At 41.8% G+C, this 24,486-nt stretch overlaps 1 protein-coding gene across 1 annotated transcript in view; it reads right to left on the bottom strand.

The window, feature by feature from the left end:
- Positions 1 to 315: 315 nt before the first annotated feature.
- SAMD12 (sterile alpha motif domain containing 12) overlaps positions 316 to 24,486 on the bottom strand; it is a 361,872-nt gene continuing 337,701 nt past the window's right edge. The window contains exon 5 of the mRNA XM_033126116.1: positions 316 to 1,864. Coding sequence (XP_032982007.1) covers positions 1,842 to 1,864 — 23 coding nt within the window. The 3' untranslated portion in view covers positions 316 to 1,841. The remainder of the gene's footprint in view (positions 1,865 to 24,486) is intronic.

The following is a 24,486-nucleotide window of genomic DNA, read 5'->3' on the forward strand; positions in this document are numbered from 1 at the left end:
CTTCAGTGAGCTGTGCATTTCCTGAGACCCCCCAGGGGTGGCAAGATTTGGGAAGAGTAGACAATGGATATGTGTGCTGGCAGGGTCCCAGAGTTGATGTATACATAAATATATATATATATATATATATATATATATATATATCGGGGTGCCAACAAAAATGTATACAAGTGGACACTTTGGTAAATGTTGCTCAAACAGTAGTTCGCAGTAATCAGAAGTGTCTGGACGCTGATGGGAACCACTTTGAGCACCTCTTGTAATTGCAGAAGTCAAATGTGACTTGTATTCATCTTTTGTTATTGGTATACATTGAGTATTACAATTTTAATACAGTTTTCCTTTCTTAAAATGCGTATACATTTTTTGTGGCACCGTGTGTGTGTGTGTGTGTGTGTGTGTGTGTGTGTGTGTGTGTGTATAAAAGTCTCTGATGCCTGTTAGTCCCAGGCTGGGATCGCGGGCACACACACACACAGAACATACTTTGCTGAGTTTTTGATTCAGTCAACTTTATATTTTCAGAAAAAAAAGGGCTAGAGCATTATGTAGGGTCAGTCAATATGGACATTTCTCTAATGCTTCAAGAGAAGTGATAAATGGATTGACCTGTTTCCCAGGGCTGTGCTTTGTTGTAAAACATAGTAAAATAAAATTTGTTGTGGGTATAATCCCAGAAAGGATTAAAGGGACTAGTAGATCCTGTATTGAGGAAGGAACCCAGTGTCAGATTGGACCCTTTTGCTTCTCTAGGCATGCATTGTCACTTATTTGTTTCACTCCAGAGAACTGTGATTTAAACTTGACCTAGAAAGTCTTCCAAAGTCTTAAAATCAGATCACACAGGAAAACTGCATTCTGCTGCCTTTACCATCAACCCGCCATGGTCTTTGAGGAAAAGACCTGTTTTTCTTTGAAAGAACTCTTCCGTAGACTGAAAGGATATACACATTGGCCAAACAGAAGCCTCCCATGTTTGAGTATTTCTATGTGCATGTGGTAAGTTGTGCCTAGGTGTGCAGAACCAAGAGGTAATATATTACAATCAGCAGGTCCACTTCTACGTCCCTTTGGTGCTACAAGGAATCCAGTTCGGTAAAGTGTCAAGAGGTAAAATCTAACAGTTTGTTGGCCATATTTACACCAATCTACCACACACAACTGGGGCTATGCTAGAAGGGGAGTTTGCCTTGGACAGTCTGAGCCAGAAATAGGACAAGATTTATAAAGAAAAAAGGAAACACTTGTTTTCTCACGGGTACTGAACATGCTGCTTCGGTCCGGCGTTGCGTTCTCCTATAAAGTGCTTAAGAGTTGGACAGAACACCTTTAGGTGTCATCACTAACATAAGTGAGACATGTTGACATTCCTACCAGGGCATACTATGGTGAACACTTCCAATGAGATTGCGGAACTGCTGTGATTTTTTTTCTAACACATCATGCCATCTGCACACATAATAAAAGGACCCAGTAGTTGCCATGCTAAAGCAGGCCTTCTAGTGAAGAGTACAGACAGCCCCGCCAAGGGAGCTTGAGTTATGCACAGTGATGAAAACTGGAAGGAATTCTCCAGCTAATGGTCTGCCAATGACCACTTGGAATGAGTTGGCACTGTAGATTATGCACCCCATTTTAAAATCCACAGCAAACTAACATTGTTCCAAAGCCCATAATCTTGACTGAATGGGTGTGTTGTTTTTTTTTTCCCCCAGTTAATCTGGTTCATCTGGCAATGCTCCAAGGATCTCTTCTGGCAGTGCCATGAGTTAGTCTTTCTGTGAGGAACAGGCCATGTTCGTATCAACTGGCAGGACAGCAGCTTGGAAGGCTAACCACAGTTATGGAGAACCCTCGGTTGAGACTGCAAGAGGAAATAGGAGAAAACAGAGTACGTTATTTCTTTATGTTCCCAGGAACTGGTAGGTAGCAGTTAGACTATTCAAACAAACTTGTACATCCTCAGGTCAAACAGAAAGCTCTAGTGAAGATACTGGTTCCTTAACTCCAGGACAAATTTATCGTGGCATGTATTCTTGAAATGTCCTTCCACCATTTGGCAGGGCATGGAAGACATCCATCTCAGGGATAGGCAAATTTGCCTGTGTTGACCTAAAAATAAAACACCTTTCAAAGTGAGAGGCAACTGGTATTTATTTGAAATTAAAACAAACAAACAAAGAAAACCCCCCAGCTATTTAGGAAGCACTGATTCAGGCAGAAGCCCAAACAGTGTTCTGATTAGGACACAAAGGCAATAGGTATTTATGAGAAAGGGCAGAGGAACAATTACATCACTAGAAGGAAGGCATTTCTATTGGTGCAGATAAGCTAACACAGTGATTCTATTTCTAAACAATGTTTTAAATTTTCAGTCTGGTAGTCATCCGTTGTCCGTAGTTATAATATCTGCTTTCTTGTTATCCTTGCAAACACAACATTGCATTGTGGAGGCACAACATTGCATTAGGCCCAGTCCAAATGTTAGTTTCTCTGTTTTAAGATTCCAATGTCTGAGGCATAAGACGTGCAAGGCAATTCCTTTGGCATGATAGCTCCATCTCCATTTTCAAGTGGCTTTGTTTATTTCATTTTTTAATATTTGGACAGCGGGAAGCAAGGGCAAAACTAGATCTCTGGAACTGGTATTCAGCCTTGATGGGGCTTTGGTTTGGGAAAACATTTCATATACAATTGTGTTTCAGTCATTTACTTGATCTGGAACAAAGTCAGATTGGGAATGGTGTGAAGGTTTTGTGTTTTTTTGGTTGGGAGTGGGGTGAATTTCATTCATCAGGAAGCTTTCCTGAGATAAAACCTAGAAGGAAACATGGGAAGCAGTATGGCTGGAGCTCCTGAGTGTGCTAGTTGAAAAGTTAGCTTGGCTGAGTAGGCTAGAGGCTAGACAGAGAAAGTCATTAACATCTGGCCAGAGATTGAACTACTTGAATTGCAACCCTGCTTTTGACTTTGGGAATACTGGTGCCGATCTATTTTCCTGATTTTTCTAATTTCCTAATTACTTTGTATGAGTTCTCCCTATAGTTCTTATCCACAGGTCCTCATTTATTAGTTAACATAGGAGTGCAATTGAATGCTTTGCTCAGAAAAATAGCAATAGGAGCTTTATTTAATATATAAAACTATTGGATGGTGGAAGAGGATAGCAAGAGTTCTTGATGTTAAGAACAAAAAATCTACCTTGGTTTTCAAACTGGCTTTTCAAAACATGAGAGAACGCACAATTTATAAGCAAATGTTTGATTAAAACTCACTATTTGGAGAAAATGCAAAAACAAAAATAAGGTACTTTTGAAGCATGTCAAATATGAAATAATACACATTATTGATAACATTGTCATGAAAATGGATACTAATATATTGCTGATGGCATTGCAAACTGGAAAAATAATGTCAATTTGTTTAAAAACTATTAAAAATTCACATTCTTTGACTACTGATCCCATTGTAGGAGTATATCCTAAAGAAATAATCTAAAACATGAAAGAAACTATATCACAAATATGCAACCTAGAGGTTATTTATAATGGTGGAAAACAGCCAGTCTCCTATTGTTGAAAATTTGGGTTTAGCAAATTACGATATAGTAACAAGATGGATGATTACATGGCCATTAAGGTAATAATTATGATGATTGTGTAGCAACATGGTAAACAGTTATGATATACTACAATATAAAACTTACATATATCATAGAAAAGCACTGTAAGTGAAATAATAGAGGCATTATAATTTTTATTATTGTCATCACAATATTTTACAAAACAACAAAAAGTAGGCTCACCGGGGTGCAGATCTGACCTGTGAGCGTTGACCAACTAAAATATCCATGATTGTTTTCATTCACTAATACTACCGTGAAGATAAATACTTCACAATTTTATTAAGAGATAATACTCTCATATTAAGGAAGGGAGGATAAAGCCGACACGAGTAAAAATCCTCCGTCCAGTTCACCCTGCAAGGGAGCAGTACCACCTGGAATCACAAGAGAGATTTCTAGATCTTGACACAGTACACCACCCTTAAGACTTTTGCTAACTTCAGCTCTGGAAAATGTGGGACCTTGAAAAAGTCTCATTAAGAATATCGCATAAGATAAAATTTAAAACTGAATAATGAGAATAGTGAACTCTACTTAATTACTGTACTTTGGATCCCAAGTCAGGAGTTGGTAGCTAGGTTTATCACAGTTGCTGCTTCTTCAAATAACCATGTTCTCCACGTGAGCCTCTACTAGCTGATGGAAAGTGGATGTGTCTAATTTTAGTGTACAGCAACACTTATTACCATGGACATAAGCTGAGCCCCTTATACTTTAAAGCTCTTTCACCTGTGGTTCTCCAATACGCTTCCTAGGATTGGTACTACCATTTCCATTTTTTGGATAAGGAAATTGAGGTCTAGAGGTATGATTTGCCCAAGATCACAGATTTCAGAATATCAAATCTGTTCTCAGAATTAGGTATGTCTCACTCGACTGACATGCAAGAGTAACAGGGACAAATATATAAAATATTAGTATTCAGAGACTTTCCCACTCTCCTTTCGTCTAAGCAGAATTCTGTGTTTCTCCATAAGCCCAATCAGCACAAGGGAGGGCCCTAGTGGGCAGGGAAGATAATTGGTGGTTAAATTAATTTATATTAGAAAGAGCGATATTAGAAAGAGCAGAGAGAATGTCCTACTAGACATGAATATACAGAGAAGTAGAGGCCACGGAGAGACAAATTGGAGATTAGGGAGTGACGTCGGAGATCTGGGGTGATGGCTGCCACATGAGCGGGACTTTTAGAAAAGGGATGGCCAAAGAGAAGAGTGTGCTATGGCATAGTTCTCCCTTGGCCATCTTTCCAGGGACTCGGTATTCATTGCTCTCTGATCCTTTTGCAGTTAGTTGTATTTCTTTTGAATGTGTCACCATGTTGAATTGGGTTTACGTGGGCATAAGAAGCCCTTTGTTTACTCAGGTTGTTTGTACAGGTATGTGGCTAGAGTAAGGCTTGAACCATTGTCTTTCTGGTACAGATGCATAGTGCTGGGCTCTGCTTTCATCACTTTGCTAGAGTTTTGTTATCTGCGATAGGAATCAGGTATATAAAAGCTACATGAGCTCAAAATGCAACATGGCAGCTTGCATTGGATGGTTCTGGCTCTGTACAAGCAGTATTGTGTGGTCTTTGAGAAGGTACACGTTTTGGCCTCCATCCCCCGGGCTTCAGCCATCCCAGACTCCTTCTACCTCCTCAGATGAACTACGCATTTGCAGCCTTTGCTCCCCCTTTCCTCCTGCCTAGGATGCCTTCTTTGTATACCCACTAATACTAGTGAACACCCACCTCTCCATTTTTCAAGACCACCTCACCTGTCACTTTTCATATGAAGCCTTCTTTCCCCCCGGATGCCAGCTGACAACCTCCCCCGTACACCATCACGGCATCTTAAAGGTTTATCACCAAACCCACCCTGAACACTTTATTGTAATGTATTTATCTTGCCTCCTAAACTTTTTCAGGGTGATGCCATGTCTTTTTGTTGTGTGTCTTCCTAATGCAAAGTGCAGTACCAGATATCCAGAAAGTGCTTAATAAATAGTTGTGAAATTAATGAAGAAAGGAATGATGTTGGAGAGAGTTTTTTTCCTCCTTCTGTCTTTTTTGTTGCTGTTGTTGTTTAACTCAATACGTAATTTTACTTAAGATTCATTTCTATAGCTCAGGTCTGACTATAGAGAGGGGCATGGCTCTTGTTTCTTTCCCTACATCTACGGATTGACTACTCCAGCAGACTGGGCACCGGAGCACTGGCCATGTGTGGCTGTACAGCTAACAAACAGTGAAGCGCTCTTTCTCGCATCTCTGTCTGATGGGCCAACATTACAAGTTTCGGCATTTGGGAACCAATCTCCTCTTTAGTCCAGTGGCTTCAGAGCATGGGCTCTGGAATCAGGAGGATGTGGATTGACATCTCAGGTTCACCACTTCCCAGCTATATGATGTCGAAACATGAATTTCTCTAAACCTCAATGTCTTCACCTTTAAAAGGTGATCCTGATCCGCACCTCACTGGGTTGCTGTGATGATGAAATGGGCACACAGGAAAAGCATTTTGCATGATGTTTGACAAAGAGTAAATATCTGCTAACTGATGGCTCCTGTTTATTATTACTAATTATTATTGTCACAAATCCCTACAATTTCCTAGAGAAACTAGAGATACAAATAGGTCGGTGTCCTCATGCCACCGCTGGGGGCCAGGAAAAGGAAACAGCATGCCTGGAGGTCAAGCCTTTGCACCCTCCAGGAGACACATAACACTTTTCTTGCCAGCCAAGGCCATGGTCAACACACACTGGCTTCCACGCTCCCCCAGGTTAGTGCAGTCATTGACAGTCAAATGCATAACAAGGGGAGTTCACTTCAAAGGCAGGAAGGGGCTGACCTGGGAGGCAATGGCCAGCCTGGCAGAGGTTTCGAGAACAGGCGTGGAACTGAGTACGTCCACCTCTATTTTACCCACTCCAACGGCAAGGGGCTGAAGGGATTGGTGTGTTTGGGGAAGAGAACTTTCCTCTATTGTGTGCAGGAAGCTCCAGCTCTCACAGGTTGAAGGAAAGAAATAAGACTTCATCCCTTTAAAAGGTTTTTTAGTGTCTTCCCTTCAAAAAGAAGGGCCATCTCTTCTACCTGCAAGTGTCTTTTAGGTGACTCAGGTTTGGGGACTTTGAGGTGGACCTGAATTACATTTCGATGTTGGAATATTTATAGCAGGTGTGATACGCACATTCCAAAGTACTGAGATCCGCGGTGGCCCCCACATAACCCATAATAACCAGAACAAACTAACATTTATGGAATAGCTACAACGAGCCAAGTACAGTTTTATAGGCCGTCACTCATTGAATCCTCACTGCCATCTTTGAGGCCTGAATTGCATTATCCTCGTAACACACCTGGAAAAAACGAGGCCAAGTTCATTAACTTGTCACAACCATACTGCTAGATGAATAGAGCTGGGATTAGAACACAGATCCATTCTCACCACAGTGCTTTCCTGATTCAATGAGCAATGTGTTAGGAAAGCAAATCCCCTAACTCCAACAGGAATGGAGGACAGAAAGCAAGGAGCTGTGTTTGTGTGAAGTAATGCTCAGCAAACATGAATCCTATACACAAAGTACCACAAATAAGAGGTTTGACCTAGAGGAAAGCTAGTACATTTCTATTTAACAGTCTAAAATTTTTCCTGTGTCTAGAGCAGTGTTTCTCAATGGGGTGCACTTTTGCCCCCTAGGCTACATCTGCCAATGTCAGGAGACATTTTGGTTGTCACAGCTTGGGGAGTCCTACTGGCACGAGTGGGTATAGGCCAGGGACTTTGCCAAACATCCCAGAATGCATAGGACAGCCCCTCACCTCTCACCCCCCACTTCAAAGAATTATCAGGCTCACAATAATGCTAAGGTTGGTTCAGAGGATCCAGACCCTTGTTATCTTCCATTCCTGGTTGTGAGCCAAATACATCACTCCTAAAATAGGCCAAGATAAAAGCCAACTTATGTGTGCCTCTCGTATGCACAGGAAATAAGGCTAATTTCAAACCTCACTCCCCTCTTCTATTCATCATTTGCTCATTTTATTTGATTTTATAGTCAATGTAATCAAAACCTCTAATACTAAATCATTTCTAACTTTTAGAACCCTCACAGGCATGCCATTATAAGGATCAAGATTGGATGATTTAAACAGGTATGCTCAATTAATTAATTACTACGTATGGGAGAAGTGAGGAGATAAAAGAAGGGCAAAGGAAGATTTATGTGGCAATAAAACTAAACTCTGCTACCGGACCTTGGGTGGGAGAAGTCATATGCCTTCTCAGGCACACTGGTGTCATTTCTGCCACTACCTGCCCCCCTAGAGTTTGAGGAGGGGTGTTTGCCAGAGACTATGATTAAAGGAATCAACTCTATTCCCCGGCTGCGTGGAGTTAGAGGTCAGAATCTCAAATAAGGTGAGTGTCAGTATTGGGCTACGGGCAATAAAACAGATGATGCATACAAATGAACCAGGAACTTCTCCTAACCCCTAGTAAATGGGAAACCACAATGACTTGCTGATGGTTAATTTTATGTGTCAACTCGACTGGGCCACAGGGTGCCCAGATGTTTGGTTCAACGTTATCCTGGGTGTGCTGTGAGAGTGTTGCTGGATGAGATTAACATTTGAATCTGTAGCCTGAGCAAAGCGGATCACCCCAAGGTGGGTGGGCCTATCCAATCCACTGAAGGCCTGAGTAGAACAAAACGTTGAGTTGGGAAAATCTGCTCTTCCTGCCTGCCTTTGAGTTGAAACATCAATCTTCTCCTGCCTGTGGACTCAGACTAGAACTCACACCATCAGCTCTCCTGGGTCTCCAGCTTGCAGACTCTTGGGACTTCTCAGCTTCCATAATGCTGTGAGCCAAGTCCTTATAATAATTCTCTCTTCAGATCGATTTCTGTCTCTCTCTCTTTCTCTCCCGGTATGTGAGTAGATAGAGAAATACTATTTCCTATTGGAGAACCAGTGTCTCCCATCGGTTCTGTTTCTCCTGAGAACCCCAACGACAATGACCATAACAGTAAGACTATCGTGGCGAGCACCAAGTCCTGGCATCGTGCTAAGAACCTGTGTCCATTTTGCAGTAAACTGAGGAGGTAAACACCACGACCTTGCTGCAGGCATACTTCAGAGATCTTGTGGGTTTGGTGCCAGACCACAGCAATAAAGCAAGTCCTAATCTTTTGCTGTTGGATGGGTCTTGCCTTCAATTTGTAAAACAACAACAACAACAAAAAACAACAGCAACATCTGAAGCGAAGCACTGTAAAATGAGGTAAGCCTGCACACACGAAGAAAGTCAGGCTTGGAGAGCTAAGCTAAATGACCTAACACAGGCCGTAGACTTTAGGCCAGGCTGTGACCCCTGATCTGGTTCTGACAGGATTCCAGAAGTGCTAAGCAGGAAATATGAGGTCCCAAGGTCTACCCCCCCGCCCCCTCCACCCCTGGGAACATTTTCCGGTAATTATTTATACCCAGATGGGATAGGGAGGCCTTGGTCTCTATCCCCTACCCTCTCAATCCTTGGTTTCATTGTTTCAGTTAGAATGTGATTGGCTCCTGATCCGTAAGAGGAGTCTTTCTGCAGTTGGCTCTGCAGTTCTCATGACTGCAGTCCTCTGACACCTCTCTCTAGGGAGTTTTAGAGAGTGCATGAGATGACTGATGCTGGAACACACACATACATACACACACACACACACACACACACACACACACACACACACACACTGAGGGCTAAGGAATGCACTTGTGTGTATATCGTCCCTCTCCTTTTTCTCATCCCTAGGTAAAAAACCAGTAACATTGTATTTGTTCCCTTACTGTTCCACCACAAGTAAAGCTGCTAGTCTACACTAATCCAAGAGGCTCAAACACCTCTTGGAAATTGACTCTGGTTCCTGTGGGTTAAATTGAGTATCTGGATTTCAGAGTCTTAACAACTCTGAGGTTCTCAACTTGACTGTATCAGACTTCACTCTAAAAGGTTCTTAAAATTTTTGTTTTGTCCAGCCTCTCTCCATTTCCATTGTCTCAGACATCCAGGGGGAGGTCTAGAAATCTCTATGTTTAACAAACAGCTCAGTGATCCTTATAAAGCCCTTGTGGCACAAATCCATAGAAGACTATGCCTTTCCCCCAGTACTTAAATAGTAGTTGTTTGTTATTCGGACAGGGAAACGTGTGTACACAGTGGGAAAACTGGGTTATAGTCTTGTTCACTTCATGTGATAAAATACCAAGAATGCTGGATGTAATATAGTGCAGTGATCCAAATATTTGGTTTGAGAGTGGGGCAGACAGAGGCGGCGAGACCCAAGCAAGCTATCCAACCCATTCAAAGTCCTGGGGACTTAGGTATGTGCCATCATCCCAGTATTGTTTAGTTTCTACAGGCCAATTCATGTGCCCCTCAATCAAGGAAGCAAACAACATTTGTTCCAGTGAGCATTTACTAAAAAGCCCAATGCCCTTGGGGCTGTAGTGCTTGGAAAGTTTCATACCTGCATAATTGCATTTATTATTCGATATTAGAATCACCCGATGATGTGTCTGTCTATAGACTACCGCTTCTCAAATGTTACTGTGTTTAGAAATTCCCTGAAGAGCTTGGTAAAGCACAGGTTTGGGGCCCCAAATGGAAAGAATCTGATTCAGTAGGTCTCGACTGCGTTTATGAATTTGCATTCCCAACAAGCTTCCAGGGGACCCTGATGTTGCTAGTCTGACGACCACCCTTTAGCACTATTGCTTCTAAACCCAGCTTCTTCAGGTAAAGAATATGCCTCACTCTTCTCTTTCTGCAGTGTGTAGTATCAAGGGTGCTCTGGAAATGTTTGTTGAATGAATGAATGAATGAGTAAAGGTGACATAAGTGAGGTTAGCAGTTTCTTTAAGTATGGGAAGAATTTGTTTGAGGGACATGGTACTGTTCTCTAATCAGAATCGATTTAGGAATTTCAGACTCTGCAAGTATCTGAACTCTATACATTCTCTGTGATAACCCCGGACACCTATCAAGTCTCAGAGCATGATTTCCCCAGGAAAATGGCAAAACCTCACTCAGCTTTAAGGCCATCTTGACCTAGAAGCCTGCTGGCAATAGTAGCTACTACCTTGTACCACATGAATACGTGATGATGAGTTTCTGGGAGAAAGTATCCAGGTCAGATGCTCGCAGCACGGATACATTTGTACAGCCAATTAGAGGTAACCTGGTGATTCCATCCTCTGCACTGGACAGAGGCAAGCATCTCAAGTCATTAAATTCCAACAGCCACTCTAAAAGTCCAAAGAAACTTCCAGAACAAAACTCTGTCCATCGGCACAAACAACAATAAATCTCATGATAGAACATGAAAATACACTGTGAATTTTAATCCAAGTTGGCACTAACATTCCCGCCCCCATCTCCATAATGTCAGACAGGCTGGCAGATTATATCCTGAGGCGCTGTCTCTCCTTGCTTCTGTGCCTCACCTCACGCAGGCACAGAGCATGGTGGCCTGTGTGTTTGTCAACTGCACGAATAAGCCAAGTTGCTTTTCCTTTTTTTTCCTTAAAGTCATCTTTTCTCCTCTGTAATTTTATTTTAATCTCAAAGTCTTCTCTGTTGACCAGTCCAATCCAATAGCTTCTTCATTGGGAAAAAAAAAATGCTAAGATTCACTTCTTTAGAAAAAAATTAAAAAAAAAAATTCTCTACATTCTGAAGCTTTTCCAAGAAAAAGAGAATACTTTTTAAAGAGTATATCAGGTATATTTAGTGTCTCTCCACTTGCAGGCCAAGTCTTCAGGGGCTAGAAATGTCTCTCTTTGAAACAATGATATACAAACTAAATAAATACCGTGTTTTCCTGAAAATAAGACCTAGCCGGACTAGCAGCTCTAATGCGTCTTTTGGAGCAAAAAATAATATAAGACCCAGTCTTATTTTAATATAAGACCCGATAATATAATATAATATAATATAATATAATATAATATAATATAATATAATATAATACAATACAATACAATACAATATAATATAATATAATATAATATAATATAATATAATATAATATAATACCGGGTCTTATATAAGATCGGGTCTTATATTAATTTTTGCTCCAAAAGGAGCATTAGAGAGGATGGTCTGGCTAGGTCTTATTTTTGGGGAAACACAGTATGAACAAATAACGCTGATAACAATAATGAAGAAGACCATACAGATTCTTCGAGTGGAAGGTATTTCAGAATAGAGCTTCTCACATTTTAATATACATGTGAGTCACCTGCGTATCTTGGTAAAATGTAGACCATGAAGGTCCAGCAAGCTCTCAGGTGATACAGATGTTGCTGGTCTTTGAGCACTGAGTTCTACACGTTGAGGAGCAAGGCCATAGAGATCCTGGATGTAGAGAGAGCAGCGCTGTCCAATGGAGCTTTCTGCAATGATTGCCATGTTCTCTATCTGCTTTGTCCAATATGGCAGCCATTAGTTACTTGTGGCTACTGAGCACTTGACGTGTGTCTAGTGCTTGGAGGATATTAATTTTACATTTTATTTAATTACAATTCATTTAAATGTCAATGGTTACACGTGCCTGGTGGTTACCATTTTGGATAACGCAGCTTTGTAGAGTTGAAAACTGAAGCTGAAAGATGTAGTAAAAAGGTTTCAGAAAGAAGAAACTTAAAAAGCATGGTGGAGCCCTAAATCTTCTCACCCATGTAGTAAATTTATTCTGATTCGCACTCTCCCTCTTCCTGCTCAAGGCTTCCCCTCTGTTCGCCATCATGTTCCCAGAATCACTCTATAAACAAAATAGTAATTAGGAAGGCCTTTATAAACATTCTGAAGTGCAGGAGATTATCTCGTTTACATAAACCCTTTTGAGTTGGCAAAACCAAGCAAGAAATCTTGTGAGAAACAGTTCTTTTGTTATGGGCCCTTTCACCTTGGGGTTATGTCTAGCAGTATTCTGAAAACAGGCTCCAAGGTTATTTCTTTGCTGTGGGTTTTGGCCCTTTGGCCTGGAACACAGGAACAAATGCAAACAGTCCAGACATTCTGGAAAAGTTCAAAAGGAAAAAAAGCTCAGTTTAAGTTGAGTTCCCGCAATTGAGAAGATGCTGAGGGCGGGGAACGGGTAGGGTTCAGTTTTGTTTAAACTGGATCCATCAGCTCTCAACAGGTTACAGTCTATATTACAGTTAACAAGGTTTGGGGAGCTTCCCTGGGCTGGCGAGTACTAATTTCTATTGAGGAAAAAGCTATGAGGTTTGGATGTCCTAACGATAACAGATCATTTCTCTGTGTTGGCAGAGCTACAAGGCATGTTGTTATGAAAACTGCAAGAATTGGGCTATTTCTTTTGTGTACACAGTTTCCCCTTAAAAAAAAATCTACTTGGCCTGAGTTGCAAACCTGCTTGGGGACCCTTGTGATTAATTGCTTGAACTGGCTGGTGGCCATCAGCAAGATCTTGCAATTTACCAGGTTCTACACCAAATTATGAAACGGAGGGTTTAATGGGATTTCAGGTAATAGAGCCCAGATGTCCAGGACTCTGATGTTTGAAATTACACTGTTTGAAAGGTTGCAGGGCTTAAATCTTATTTATTTCTTGCTTAGTAGGTTCTCCTGATCCCATCTTTGTCATGTTGTATCAGTAAAATGGTAAGGCCCTCATCTTGACATTTTGTACCTAGAGATGTCTGTGCACCTGTGGCCAAGAGCCTGGGCATACAGGAGCTCCCTACCTTTCTGCCCAGCCTCTTGGGATTACCTTTCAGCGAAGGATATGGTAATCAACAGCCCTACCACCATCTTGCCGCTATGCAGCACTTAACTTCCAAATTGCTTTCACACATTTAATTGCATTTTATTCTGTCAGGCTCCAGAAGAAATAGGCTGGGACAAGTATTATTATCTCCATTTGCATGAGGAAACCAAGGAACATGAAAGTGAAGGGATGATGATAGTTAATATTGGTGGAACCCTTGTGTGCCAAGAAGTGCTGTTCCCACGGGGTTTTCGTGCATCACTTTCTTTCAGCTTCATAACAGCTTTGCAGTTGATATGATTATCAGCTCCACTTTGAAACTGCACAAACTTCGGCCCACGGAGTTTGGATCACCCTGCTCATCACCGATGGAGCCGGGATGGAAATTGGCACTGTGGCTCTTAATCACGATGTGATACCACCTCCCTAAACAAGTATTGTCAGCATCACGGACAAGACCTGGAGTCTTGTTGCTAAGGCAGCATTCCTTTTCCATCATTTGTAAGATGGAAGAAAACTCCCAGACACGCTTTTTTCTAATGAGAAGCCCCCTATATCCCTATTCCCTGTCCTTCACCAGACCTGCGTCAGCTCCGGAGTGCTCTGAGGAGAACACGAGGATTCCGTTTAATGGCATCCCACTTGATAAGAAGACTTGGCTTATTGGTCCAGGCCCTTTCTGATTACACTTCAGCATATCCTTCCAGCCATATCCACCCGACACTCCAGATACAGCCATTGATGAAATTTGTCCTGTAATGCCCTTCCTTTCTTTACATGGTCTCTCCTTCCTTCCTCATCCTCCTGCCCAAATTCTCCCCTTCCGACGAAGCCAGTTCACACGTCACATCAAGACGGCTTCCCATATTTACAAAAAGCCTCTCACTCCCTGTTGGGAAATTCTGTATGAGTTTGTTGAATGAATGGATGAACAGGGGAAGAAACATAATTTCTTGATTGCTGTGCCAGGCATTGTGTGAAACACGGGATATAACGAGGAATAACACAGAGCCTTTGTCATTGCCCTCAGAAAGCTCCCAGTCTAATGAGAGACACGTACACAGGAAATGCACTACCACATAATGTCCCGCATGCTATTATAGAAGGGCAAGATTCCAGGGGGGCAGTGAGAAGAAGGGGTGCTCTTTGCTGTTTACAGAATGCCCGGGAACTCTGCCCGCGTCTTATCCACCCTCTTAGTTAGGGAAACTTTATGGGCAAAGGGCTTGGGCCGTATGCACCTTTGGATAGCCCCCTGAGAACTCAGCAGTCTCTAGAATGAGCTATGATGTGATAAATAATAGAAGTGTGAGAGTCTCTCTCACTGTGGCAGGGGCACTGTAGAAGCCTTCTGCCTCCTATCTTTTCAGTGGAAATACAGACGAGAGAGGCAGGCCCTTGCTGCTGCCTGTGGCGGCTCCACAATGATGCTGGTCCAGACAGAGTGGGAGAGAGGAAGCTCCTGCTGTTTCCTTAGGGTCGGTGTGCAGCGGGGGCCCAAACCATTGTTTTCTTCTGTAAGCGGCCAATAAATGTTTCACGTACCACCTTAAAATGATAGTTCGGGCAAGTTTTCTCCAAACCTACTCCTGTCTTCGAGGGTTGGAAAACAGTTCTTACTTAAAATGATTCCTACTTCAGAGCAGTTGGTCTGATTATGTGGGCTCCTTACGGAACTCTACACAAATAAGCTTTTTTATGAGTTACTCTTCTCAACAGGATCGCGAGGGAATCCTAGGCGGCAGGTGGCCCAGCCCCATGAAAAGCCCTTTCTGGAGAGTTCGAGTTTGGTTTTGGGAGACTGCAACAGCATTTCATTTAAATTCTTGAAGTTTGTTGGAGACAGCTGGTAGAATGGCTGTCATGGCATAACATTCCTATCTTTCCAGAACCACCAACCTGTGTTGCCCTATAATTTTAAGGAATCGATGTGGTTATTTTAAGGAAAATAACTGGTTCTTCCACTTGCTAGTTCTGAGACTGGTCAAGTTATTTAACCTCTCTGAGCCACAGCTTCCTCACCTGTAAAAGGAGGAAAATCCTGTGTGTTTTGCAGATGTTTCTGTGAGAACTACTATTTTTCATTGAATCCAAGATGCGTTTTTGTTTGTTTGTTTAATGTACCACTTAGAAAAGGAAAAAAAACCCACTGCTAATTTAACTATGACATGAGGATTTTTTGATAGTCCTAGACAAGGCATGATAATAGCATTTTGTTGCTTTATTTCTTTCATCTATTCAAAAGAACCTGGCAATTTCTCCGTCTTCAGGTACAAGTTTTGTGTATGATAGGCAAACCTTTTTCACGCATCCCAGTAATAAAACTCAACACACCTTCATCTACTTGTGCTATCTTCCAGTCTTAGGTAGTGTAATGCTCACAATTTCTGCTTTGCAAAAAATATGTATAAAATTGAGGCCGAGCCTCCAATGTCAAATGTTTGTCTCACAAATGGTACTCTATTTCCATGACTTTTGGTAAACAAGACACATTTTTGTTACAATGGCAAATTATAGTGTAATATTTCTGAAGCATTTTTAAATAGCAATTAAACTCAACAGATGAAGTACTAATAGTACATATAACTTGAGTGAAGTTATGAACATATAAATGGTCACAGCCAAATTCATGTATGCAGGACTGCCATGTGACCTATAGAAATTATAAGACTACCTAGATTATAAAATATACAATTCAGAAATGTTAAAATATGACAAAATAGTGCATCTCAGATACAATGAAATACAGTTAATGAAAAACATTATGGGTCTTGCACTCAACAGATGCTCAACAAATCTCAAATTCTTTCCCATTAAATAAAGGAGAATAGTGAACCTCAAAAGAGCGCAGGGAGGCGGGACCTCATATTTTTGCAAAGCGATAAAATACTGCATTTAAATCTGATTCTTGCTGGATAAAATTTATATTTCAGAAACTATAAAACCATGAATGATCCAAAGAAACCAAAGCATTTTTCCAAACACTATGTGAGAGATGGCTGCAAATTCTTTACTGCAGCCCCTCTCCCTACCTCCTATTGAGAGATGGCATCGTTTCCCCTATTCCCTGGAATCTGGGGCAGGCCTGTGACTGCTTTGTCCAATAGAATATGGCAGAAATGACACTGGGCCAGTTCTGAGTCTCATCTTCAGGAGGACCGGAAACTATAGCTTCCTCCTCCTATGTCACTATGCTCTGAGTAAGCCAAGGAGCTAAATGGAGAGATTCACATGTGGGAGAATTGGGGCTCCCAGCTGACACCCCAGCTGAGCAACCAGCCATCTGCCTGGACTAACTTTCCAGCCATTCGAGTGCACCATCTTGGATGTCAATCTCCCAGCCTCAGCTGACAGCATGTGGGGAAAACAGAAGAGACCTCTGCTGAGCCTTGCCCACACTGTAAAATGATAACGAAATAAGGACTGTTGTTGTTTTGAGCCTCTAAAATATGGGGCGGTTTGTTATGCAACAATAAATAGATAATAGAAATTCACTCCTTGTTAATTTTCCCAGATGCTCTGAGCAAGACCTATTCTAGAACCTTAAGGAGCGCAACCTGGAAGTGAGTCTAGATCTTCTGACTCCTAGACTGAGGCTGTTGCATAATTATTCTACACCCGGGAGTTACGAGGAGATAAGCAGGGCTTGTAGGGCTCCTACTATCTTACCCCTTACTTTCATCTGCCGGTAGGAGGAGAGGCATCTAGGCCAATTCTAGGAAAGAAATAGAGGGGAATTAAAAAATACTCAAGAGGGGAAAAGTTTCAGTGTAACACACGCACACACGATCGTAAACCTTACTTGGAATATGGGAGCTGAGTTCACGAATTAGATGCAAATGTGTCTGTGATACTCCCAAGCTTTGTTAGATATCCTGTGGTGGCCTCAGGGAATAATATCCTCATGGAAACAAGCAACAGTCACTGGAGATTCATTCATCTCAGCCATGGGTTATTGAGAATAGAATCCCAAGAAGACACAGATTACTTGTTGACAGAATAAAACACAGGCAGTGCAATCAGTCACGTCCTTGAAACAGAAAGGCTCTACAGAGGGACAGAAGTCTGGCTGACCACAATGTCACTTTGGACAGCAGCTAAGTATATCTCACACTGTTGTGTACTTTCTATGCCAGGATGTCAAGATCTTTAGTTTTGACATCTAGCAGCCGGTGGGACGAAGCTGTGGTTTCTGCAGCATGTTAGAGCGGACCATAAGAGCGTGTGCCCTTGTCAGAGACATCTGTGTGTAAAGAGGCGACACTGTCAGGCATTTCATCTAAAGAGGCTTAAGGAGACAGCTCTTTGTCTAAGACAAATTCCGAATATTACTGCAGCAGAAAGCATTTTAACAGGTGTATGTATAAGAGGTCTTACAATTAAGTTCACAAACTTGTTGCAACGATGTTGCTAACCTTTTGTAATATCAGAGGGATTATTCATTATGAATTTGTACCACCTGGACAAACAGTTCACCAAGTTTACTAGCTGGAAGTGCTGAAAAGGTTGCATGAAAAAGTTAGATGAAACCAACCTGAACTTTTCGCCAACAATTCATGGCTCTTGCATTGCGACAATGCACCAGCTCACACGGCACTGTCTGTGAGGGAGTTTTTAGCCAGTAAACAAATAACTGTATTGGAACACCCTCCCTACTCACCTGATCTGGCCCCCAATGACTTCTTTCTTTACCTGAAGACAAAGGAAATACTGAAAGGGAGACATTCCTTTTTTGATGACATTCTGGACATCAAGAATAATATGACAGCTCTGATGGCCATTCCAGAAAAAGAGTTCCAAAATTGCTTTGAAGGGTGGACTAGGCGCTGGCATCCCAAGTACTTCAAAGGAGTACTTCAAAGGTGACCATGGTGATTTTCAGCAAATGGCTATGTAGCACTTTTTTTAGGATGAGTTCATGAACTTCATTGGCTGACCTCGTATGCAAGATGCTATCTATCATGGGTATGGATGTTAGAAACTTGGTGTGTATTTTGGACATCAAGAAGAGGAGGAAAAGTACAGAAAAAAAGTACTGAATTGGAGCAGTTTGGGGTCATATCATGTATGGGGCATATGGACTGTAGCATAATAAATAAATTTAGTGTTGAATGCAATACAAATAGCTGTTGTTTATCTTTGCTTTAAAGCTAGAGCACTCATGAAGTTGTAATTCTTTACCAGGACTCGCTGGCTGATGACACGCTCCCATTTCTTAACAAAATTAGCAGTGTAGGAGACAATGCCTTACAGCACGTGGACATAATAAATCAGAGAGGAGTAGAAGGTACAGCGGCACAATGGCTGGAGCTGGAGGATGGGGAGGACCACTACTTAGCTGAAAGGTTAAACAAGGGGGTCAGGATGCTACTGCAGGTTTTAGAAGTAAGGAGAATTTATCTGAAGTATTAAAAAAAAATCTGAATAAGAATGATCAAGCTAGAGGAACATAACTTTTCTACAAATGGAAAAATCTTTCTATTTCTGTTTTTTAAAAACGAGGTAGGACAGTTAAGTTAGAAAACTCATCCTGGAAATACTACTACATACCTCATTGCTGAATATCACTACGGTCACCTTTGAAGTACTCCCCTTGGGAAGCTATGCACCAACGCCAGTGCCTAGTCCACCCTTCAAAGCAATTTTGGAACTCTTTGTTTGGAATGGCCATCAGAGCTACCATCATATTACCTTTGATGTCCTGAATGTCATCAAAATGTCTTCCTTTCAATATTTCCTTTATCTTCGGGTAAAGAATCATTGGGGGCCAGATCAGGTGGGTAGGGAGGGTGTTCCAATACAGTTATTTGTTTACTGGCTAAAAACTCCCTCATAGACAGTGCCGTGTGAGCTGGTGCATTGTCGTGATGCAAGAGCCATGAATTGTTGGCGAAAAGTTCAGGTCGTCTAACTTTTTCACGCAGCCTTTTCAGCATTTCCAAATAGTAAACTTGGTTAACTGTTTGTCCAGTTGGTACAAATTCATAATGAATAATCCCTCTGATATCAAAAAAGGTTAGCAACATCGTTGCAACAAGTTCATGAACTTAATTATCAGAGCTTCGTGTAAACCAAGTTATAGTCAAACTCCTCTATTTCAAAAGTTCGGGTCTGGTAATTTCAACAATCTAAAGATAGGTGTTGGCAAACTATAGTACCTATAAGGCAAATCCAGCACATCACTTGTTTTTGTAAACAAAATTTTACTGGAGCACAGCCATACCCGTTCATTTATGTATTGGCTACGGGGGCTGCAAATTACATTGGAAGAGTTGAGTACAGAGATCATATGACTCACAAAGCCTAAAATATTTATGATGTGGTTACACACACACACACAAGTTTGACTCCTGATGTAGAATACCAAAAGAAATCTAAACATTAGTGAAAGGCTTTAAGAAGTTTATATATCGCAAGGAAAATAGCTGTTACCAAGTGCTCTCTACTCTATGGACATGTATGAAGTGTCCTTTCATCATCATTTGGGCCACCTTCTGTGAAGTAAGACAGTAGGACAGAAGGAATAGCAAGGTTCTATACACAGTACCAATTGGTACTAGTTGGTAGAGAACCGAAGAAACAGAAAAAGTACTGAATTGCAGCAGTGGGGGGGCCATTTGGTGTAGGAGCATAGGTACTGTGGCATAATAAATAAACTGATGAGCACAATGAGAGATGTAAAACATTTATTTAGGGGCTTAAAAGAGTAAGTGTCAGTACTCTGGAAAACTGTTAACTGTTGGAGTTTCTTCCGAATGTTTTTTGATAAACATCAGCATTGCATCAATATGGTGTGAGACTCAGGAAACCACTGATGTGACCGTGTGAATAACACATGTATGTAAATCGTCCTTCACTATCCGCTCCCCTACATTAATTTTTCCTTTCCAGTCCCAGCTTTCATCTCTTAAGCCCTTGCAAGAGTCTCTTACCTAATCTCTAACTCTCTATTTTTCTGCTCTGATTTATTCAAAACACACTTACCAAATTAGTCTCCCTAAAAAAACTACCTTTCTTGTTTATTAGCACAAACCCATTGAATACAGACTATGGGCAAGAGATTGTGTTAGACTGTGAGGGAGACTCAGAACTGGATAACGGAGTTTTTGCCCAATAAGTGCTTAAAATACTAGGGAGGAAAGACAATATACTTATAGAAAGATAAGTAACAGTACAAGATATTAGTTGATGCAGAAAAAAAAAACAACGGTTTATTGGATTTCACATAAGGGAGTGGTTTATTGGATTTCCTAGAGCGGGTGGAATTTGAATTGGGTCTTGAAAGAAAGGGGAGCAAGAGGGGAAGGGCATTCTAGGAAGTTAGTGCTGTCAACCTCCATTCAGAGACCCCCCTACGGCTCCACATCCCTCACGAGATAAATCCCAGTGCACAAGGCTATATTGGAGGCTTTCCACAGTCACTACCCAACCATCCACACCTTCCACCACATCTTTCACAAATACATTCTCTCCTGATTACTCTCAGTGCTTTCCTGACTCTGAGTTTGGGGTACGCTACTCCCAATATTTAGAAAAGCTTTCTGTTCCCTGTGCTTATCCAATTCTACTTATTAACCGTGGTCCACCTTCTCCAAGGGGCCTCACCACGGGGCTCTATTCCAGCAGTTGGTCACGAGTAGCATGCAGCACGGGGAGCATGCAGCCCACACCACATACAGCTCACAGCCCACGTTCTGAGACACCAAAGTTGGTCTGCACCCAAAAAGACAAGTGCACCACTAACAAGCTTGGATAGCAAATTGCTATTGAATTGGAGAGCTGCAATCCTTATTCTCAACTTAGTTACTTTTTCTACTGCGGATCTGTGATCCATGGTTCACAGCCTGGCACTGGTCTGCAGCCCACATTTTAAATAACACTGCCCTAGTCTCATTTCATCTCTTCGTCCCATGAATCTTTGAAGAACTTGTTGTGCATTTTAGGGGCTAAAAACTGATGGCCTGTTGGAGTTAATGAATTTGCACGAATTGCCAGCATTTGACATCGGGAGGCTTATACCTCTTCGAAAAATTGGCAGTGGTGGCATCGTTGTCCCACATTCTGAAGTGGCAACAGTCGGCTGTAGCTCATCAGATTTTTTTCAGTTCCCCACACTCCCCATTGCACTTCCTGTGCTGTCAGGCCAGCTCACCTCACTCTTTTTTTGATGCTCGGCTGAACCCTGACGGCGTCTGTGCTGGCCACACTGGTCTGCGATGTGCATTTTGCTGCTTCATTTGCATTATTACATACTCTAATTGCTTGCTGTGTGTATGCCTTTTGTTTGCATCTAGATGTGCATTCCTGGAGGGGAGAGACTGTGCCCTGTATTTCTTCTCAGTCTCTCTCAGTAGACAGTGCAGTGCCGTGTACATAACAAACACGTGCTTAATAAATACTTTTCCAAGAACTGAATGAACAAATGATCTGTTAGGTTATACATGTGAAGTACAAATCCTAAATCAGATGTACAAAGTCATTTGCCTAATCCTCTCTGGTGGATTAAAGGCGGCTACAAATTCTTTGCTACCTCCTCTCAGTGAGAAGTGGGGATCTATTTTGCCTCCCCTGGAATCCAGGTTGGCCGCCGACTGCTTCGAGCAGGGGAGAAGGGTGGAATGACGCTAGGCCAGTTCTAGACCTGGCCTGTAAGGGGACGGGCAGCTTCGGTGTAGTCTGACTACCCTGCAGGAGAGACCAGGTAGAGAAGCCCTGAGAATGTGTGGAGCGGGGGAGGGCACAGGTTTGCCAAGTCTTCCATTCATCCCTGCCAAAGCTCCAGGAGTGAGGAAAGCTGTCTTGGACCAGCCCTGCCACCGGCGGAATACCACATCAGAACCACATGCAAGACCACGCGAGGATGAAAAGTCGTTCAGCTGAGCCCTGTCCCAGTGCTCAACCCTCAAAATTGTGAGACATAATAGTTGTTGGGTGAAGCCTGTCGGTCTTGGGGGTAGTGTGTTACACGGCAATAAATAAATGAAATAGAATGGATCTCCAAGTTTTCACTGTTTATCAGAATGGCATCCTTATTATCAACGTTCAGGTCCTTATTTATCCTTTTAAAGTTAAGGCATACATTGAAAATGATACTGCTTGTCTGGCCTTCTGGGTCAATGGTTTGGGCTGCTCATGGATGGAGGGACCGGTGAAGTGGGAGTTCTGCCGACGGCTGCAACAGTCTGTCTTGGCACACATGCCAGTGAGATTGGGCGCTCTGGTGACGCCGAATTCCATCGTCACGTCCTTTAGTAATGGAAACGGTGAATAATATTCTTGTTCTCTACAGCGATTCTGCTGGGCTATCCGTTTTTAGTTTCTATTTTACAAAGATAGCTCTCTGTTATTTTGATATGCGTAAAAAATCTGGCCACGATTCTGGACTTTATGACTTTGTTTCTATACAATTAGGCTGTGGAATATGAAATTTGATAGGCTCTAAGAAATGTTTCATTTCGGTTGCCAGAGTCTAGAAGTCCTTAAGAAGTGTACATTTTGTATAAAAGCTTACCTCCTTCCCAAGAGTATGTTTTTAGTTAATCACTACATTTCTCTTCTACCAGTCTTATCGCATTGTTAGATCATTTCTCAAAAAACTATTCTCAACTACTCCCAGGTGTTTCTCAATTTTCTCTTGCAAAGCCAGGGAACCAATTGGCAATAATCATGATTTAAGCTAGTTAGCAGAGAAACAAGATCTAGACTTGGCCAAGGTTGGAAAGGTAACAGAAACAGAGTTGACAGGTACTTCATCCCTTCCTGATGCTTCACCCCCATTAAACAAACAAACAAACAAAAAACAAATCAAAGCCTTTGCAAAAAACACCTTTCCCATATTTTCATAGGGCCACTTTGCAATCATTTAACCAGTGACCATGTAAATATGAAAAACCTGTCCTTTTGCCAGAGGTTTAAAAAGCAGGAAGGGAGGGAGACATATTAGGTACAGAAAAGAGAAGACACATAGTACAATTTGATCACATAAAGATCTCTGGAATAACAGAAAACTCCTTGAAGTTAAACTGGGGGAAAATGAATACTCACAACAAACTGGACTCACAGTGAAAAGATATGACACACGAACAAAATATTTTTGTCTCCTCTGTTGTGTATTTATGGTCCTGCCCTATGCAATAAAATAAATATAAATTCAAGTCTACAGTAATTAAAACAATCTCTGCTTACAAGTGATTCACCATCTAGTGGGAAGGGAGGTAGAAAGAGAAAGTAACTACATGCTAACGGGAGAAGAGCTCCATGAGGGGTGTGCAAAACGTGTTAGAAAACATAAGGAAATAGTAATTATACGCAGGGAGTGGGAAGAGGCACTTAAGCTGAGTCTGAAGCGTGAGTAGGATATCTCCTTGTATAACTAGAGGAATCGCATTTTTGGAAGGGAGTTTTGCTGAAGCCAAGACGTGGCAGAATGAAGGAGCAGAGCTGTTTCCAGAAAGGCAGGATGTGAAAAAATATCAGATATGGCTTAGTCATAGGATGAGTTAATTGAGTGAGGGGTGGAGGAGAAAGCAGGATGCTGTGGCTTGCCACCTAATCTAGCATGTGGAGCCAAATCATGAAGAGACATGTCTACCAGGCGAAGGCGTTTGCATTTCCTCATGGAGGCAATGGGCAGTTAGGAATCTTTTAAAGTACAGGGTGTGCCATGATCACATTTATGGTTTAGAAATTCCACTCTGTGCTGGTACTGCAGGTAGGGCGATCGTGTATTGATGTGTCTTTGTAGCGACTGTCATAGCTGCCCTTTCACCTTTGTTGGAGTGACTATTTGATTGCTATTAATTAGAGAACAGAACACCATGAGAACAAGGTCCATGTTTGCTTTTGTTCAGAGCAGACTCCCTGGACCAAACACAGAACCTGGCCCAAAGCAGAGGTTCAACAAGCACTTGTCGAATGATTCAAACTATTGAATACGAGTGTAGACCAAGCAAGAGACGATGAAGGCCTGTACCCATGGTGACAGGTAAGCAAGAAGAGCTCTGATTAACATTTCAAATATGAAAATCCTGGGTTAAGTCTAAGAAGTGTGGCAGGAAAAAGGAGGAATGTTTAAGGGGATTCTAAAATTT

The sequence above is a fragment of the Rhinolophus ferrumequinum genome, chromosome 14 (assembly GCF_004115265.2).
Source record: "Rhinolophus ferrumequinum isolate MPI-CBG mRhiFer1 chromosome 14, mRhiFer1_v1.p, whole genome shotgun sequence".
NCBI classification, from domain to species: domain Eukaryota; kingdom Metazoa; phylum Chordata; class Mammalia; order Chiroptera; family Rhinolophidae; genus Rhinolophus; species Rhinolophus ferrumequinum.